Here is a 3,294-nt window from a genome sequence, read left to right as displayed (position 1 = left end):
ATTGGTTAGTTGATATGCAAGAAGAACTAAACTAATTTAAAAGAAATAATGTATGAGACTTAGTTCCTTTGTCAAGTGATCATCCTATAATAGGTACTAAGTGGATTTTTAGAAATAAGCTTGATGAACTTAGAATCATAATTAGAAACAAGGCTAGGCTAGTTGCTAAGGGTTATAATTAAGAAGGAGGCATTGATTATGATGAGACTTATTCCCCTGTAGCAAGAATAGAATCTAAAAGACTACTATTAGCTTATGCATCAATAATGGATTTTAAGCTTTATTAAATAGATGTAAAAAGTGCTTTCTTAAATGATTTTATTCAAGAAAAAGTATATGTTCACCAACCACTTGGTTTTTTTATTATAAATTCCTAAATCATGTCTTTAAACTTAAAAAGGCACTTTATGGACTTAAACAAGCCCTTAGGTCTTGGTATGTGAGATTGAGTAAATTCTTGCTTGATAATGACTATGTAAGAGATAAAGTAGATAACACTTTATTTGTGAAAAAGTTTGGAAATGATACTATGCTTGTTCAAATTTATGTGGATGATATAGTATTTGGAGCTACTAATCCCTCTTTGTGTCAAGAATTTGCTAAGACAATGCAAGGTGAGTTTGATATGTCTATGATGGGAGAATTAACATTCTTTTTGGCACTACAAGTAAAGCAACTAAACAATGGTATATTTGTAAGTCAATCCAAGTATTACAATAAGCTCTTGAAGAAATTTGGTATGGAAAGTTATAAAGAAGCTGACACACTAATTTCAACTTCATGCAATCTTGACTTGGATGAAAGAGGTACAGTTGTAGACACATCAAAGTATAGAGGTATAATTGGATCTCTATTATATCTTACAGCTAGTAAACCCGATATAATGTTTGTTGTATGCTTATGTGCTAGATTTCAAGCCAATCCAAAGGATTCACATATGATTGTTGTTAAAAGAATTTTAAAATATCTAAGAGAAACTATTGATGTTGGATTATGGTTTCCTAAAAGTGTATCTCTAAGTCTAGTAGGATATTCTTATTCGAATTATGCCGGATTTAGATTAGATAGGAAGAGTACTAGTGGTACTTGTCATCTTTTAGAAAGTGCATTAGTTTCATGGCATAGTAAGAAGCAAGCTTATGTTATTTTAAGTACAACTGAAGTTGAGTACATAGTAGTTGGAAGTTGTTGTGCTCAACTCCTATGGATGAAACAACAACTAATGGACTATGGTGTATAACTAGATAACATTCCTCTAAGGTGTGATAATACTAGTGCTATAAAACTAACAAAGAATCCAGTCTTTCATTCAAGGACTAAACACAGAGATAAGACATCACTTTCTTAGAGATCATGTTCAAAAAGGAGATTGCATAGTGGAGTTTATAGAGACAACTAAGTAATTAACTGATATATTCACTAAGCCTCTACCAAGAGATAGATTTAATCTTTTTAGAAATGAACTTGGTATATCAAGTGAAGCATGTTTGTGATGATTGAAGTATGCTTAAAGTGTTTGTATGTTGATATTTTGATTTAAATGGTTGAGTATGTTCATATGATTGAGTTAAACGATTGAAATGGGCATGAGAGTGTTAGATTGTATGTTAAAGTGTTAAGAAATTCAAACTTGACTATTCTTTACAGGAATAATCGATTAAAGTAAATTATAATCAATTGTTTCATGTATATGAATACATGAGAGTTTGAAATAATTGATTATTTGGGTTTGTGAGAATTCATATGTTACTAGAATACTTGATTGTTTCAAGTAATAATCGATTATTTAGGCCACGCTAAGGACCCCCTCTTTGGAATAATTGATTATTTCGTGCAAATCTTGTTTTTAGGCTTTTCTACTAACACAAATAATCGATTATTTGTGCAAATAACCAATTATTTTGAGTCTATTCACATTCTGCAAAGTTTGAATGATAGTTAGTCGCGCCAAAAGCCAATGGGTACAAACTCTTCATGTAAAACCCTGACTCTTCACTTTTGAAACGCACTCTAACACCCAAAACCCTTAAACCCCACACCTCTCATTATAAATCCACCATTCTTCAAGGTTTCCTATCACATTCTCAAACCCTAACACTTTTTCAATCTTCCAACCTTCAAACCCTTCATTTCTTACCTTTTAGATATCCTTAATGCTTCATCTTCTTCTAAGAGACCAAGAAAGCTTAAAGTAAGGGGGAGCAAGAGACCTCTACCCTCTAAGAGATAAGCTTTGGTCAATAGGTGTTTCCTAGAGGAAAAAGCCTAGCAAGAATATTTTGAATGGTATGCTAGGAGAAGAATAATCCTACCAAAGACCATGAATCTAGAGTGGTTCACCAATGAAGGATTCACATTTCCATCTCTGTTGGAGTTTCAAGGGCTGAAACAATTTATGGAACTTGAAGGTCCTTATGACCTGAACTTGGTGAAGGTTTTTTCTATTTGGCATCAAGTTCAAAGGAAGTAACAAGCACTGTGGTGAAGGGAGTGCACGTCAAGCTAGACAAACCTACCTTTCTAGCGACTGTTGGTCTAAGTGGTAAAAGCTAAGAGAGACCACAAAGTGCAAGCTTTGGTGATTTTAGTGACATGACCACTTTCAGGGATTGTTAGAGAAATCTTGAGACTGCAAACTATAGTAAGTTTATGGTTGATGGCATGAAAAAGAAAGATAGGTTGATTTCATTTATTATTGCTTGGAAGATTAAGCCTAGGTTGCATAACCATGCTTAGATGTCTAGGGATGACTTACTATTAATGTATGTTATTAAGAATAAAGTGCAATTGGATTAGGTTTCTATTGTGAATGATTGTATGATGGAATCATTCCAAGGCCAAGAAGACCAAGATGTGACACATTGAAGGATCCAAGAAGAATGGGTTAGGTTTAAAGACCATATGAGGATTGGGCATACTTTTGGATTAGTGGGCCTTAGCTCATCTTGCGCTATGAACCTCTAACTAAAAGCCCAATACCTCTCATATGATTGTATATATATAGTAGTCCATATTATAGGTATTCATTTTGACTTGTATTTTGGGCGTTTTTGACCTAGGCTTTACATAGCCAATATTGGTCTCATTTTCTTGGTCTTTTATTTTAGGAATTATGGCCTAGTTTATTTTTGACCTTGTATTTTAGGTCATGTAGTTTAGGACCTTTTAGGGTAGAAAGGACTTTATGCTCATTAGAATGCAATTTATGCTTGCATTTCATTTGAATTTGAAGCATGTATGGAGGGTCACCCCTAGGTGTCATCCCTATGCCTCAAATCCAAATGAAATGCAACC

At 33.5% G+C, this 3,294-nt stretch overlaps 1 protein-coding gene across 1 annotated transcript; it reads left to right on the top strand.

Annotated features, from left to right (window-relative positions):
* Positions 1-529: 529 nt before the first annotated feature.
* On the top strand, positions 530-1,240 carry LOC145957871 (secreted RxLR effector protein 161-like). The gene has a single exon (XM_083074293.1). The coding sequence runs from the start codon at positions 530-532 to the stop codon at positions 1,238-1,240; it is 711 nt and encodes a 236-aa protein (XP_082930419.1).
* The last annotated feature ends 2,054 nt before the right edge of the window (positions 1,241-3,294 follow it).

This window comes from Cajanus cajan, chromosome 5 (genome assembly GCF_000230855.2).
Source record: "Cajanus cajan strain Asha chromosome 5, NIPB_CcT2T_4, whole genome shotgun sequence".
Taxonomy (NCBI): domain Eukaryota; kingdom Viridiplantae; phylum Streptophyta; class Magnoliopsida; order Fabales; family Fabaceae; genus Cajanus; species Cajanus cajan.
This window is presented reverse-complemented; position numbering and strand designations above follow the sequence as displayed.

Excerpts from the sequence above, each read along its gene's own strand:
- LOC145957871 (XM_083074293.1), top strand. The coding sequence starts at position 530 with ATGCTTGTTCAAATTTATGTGGATGATATAGTATTTGGAGCTACTAAT.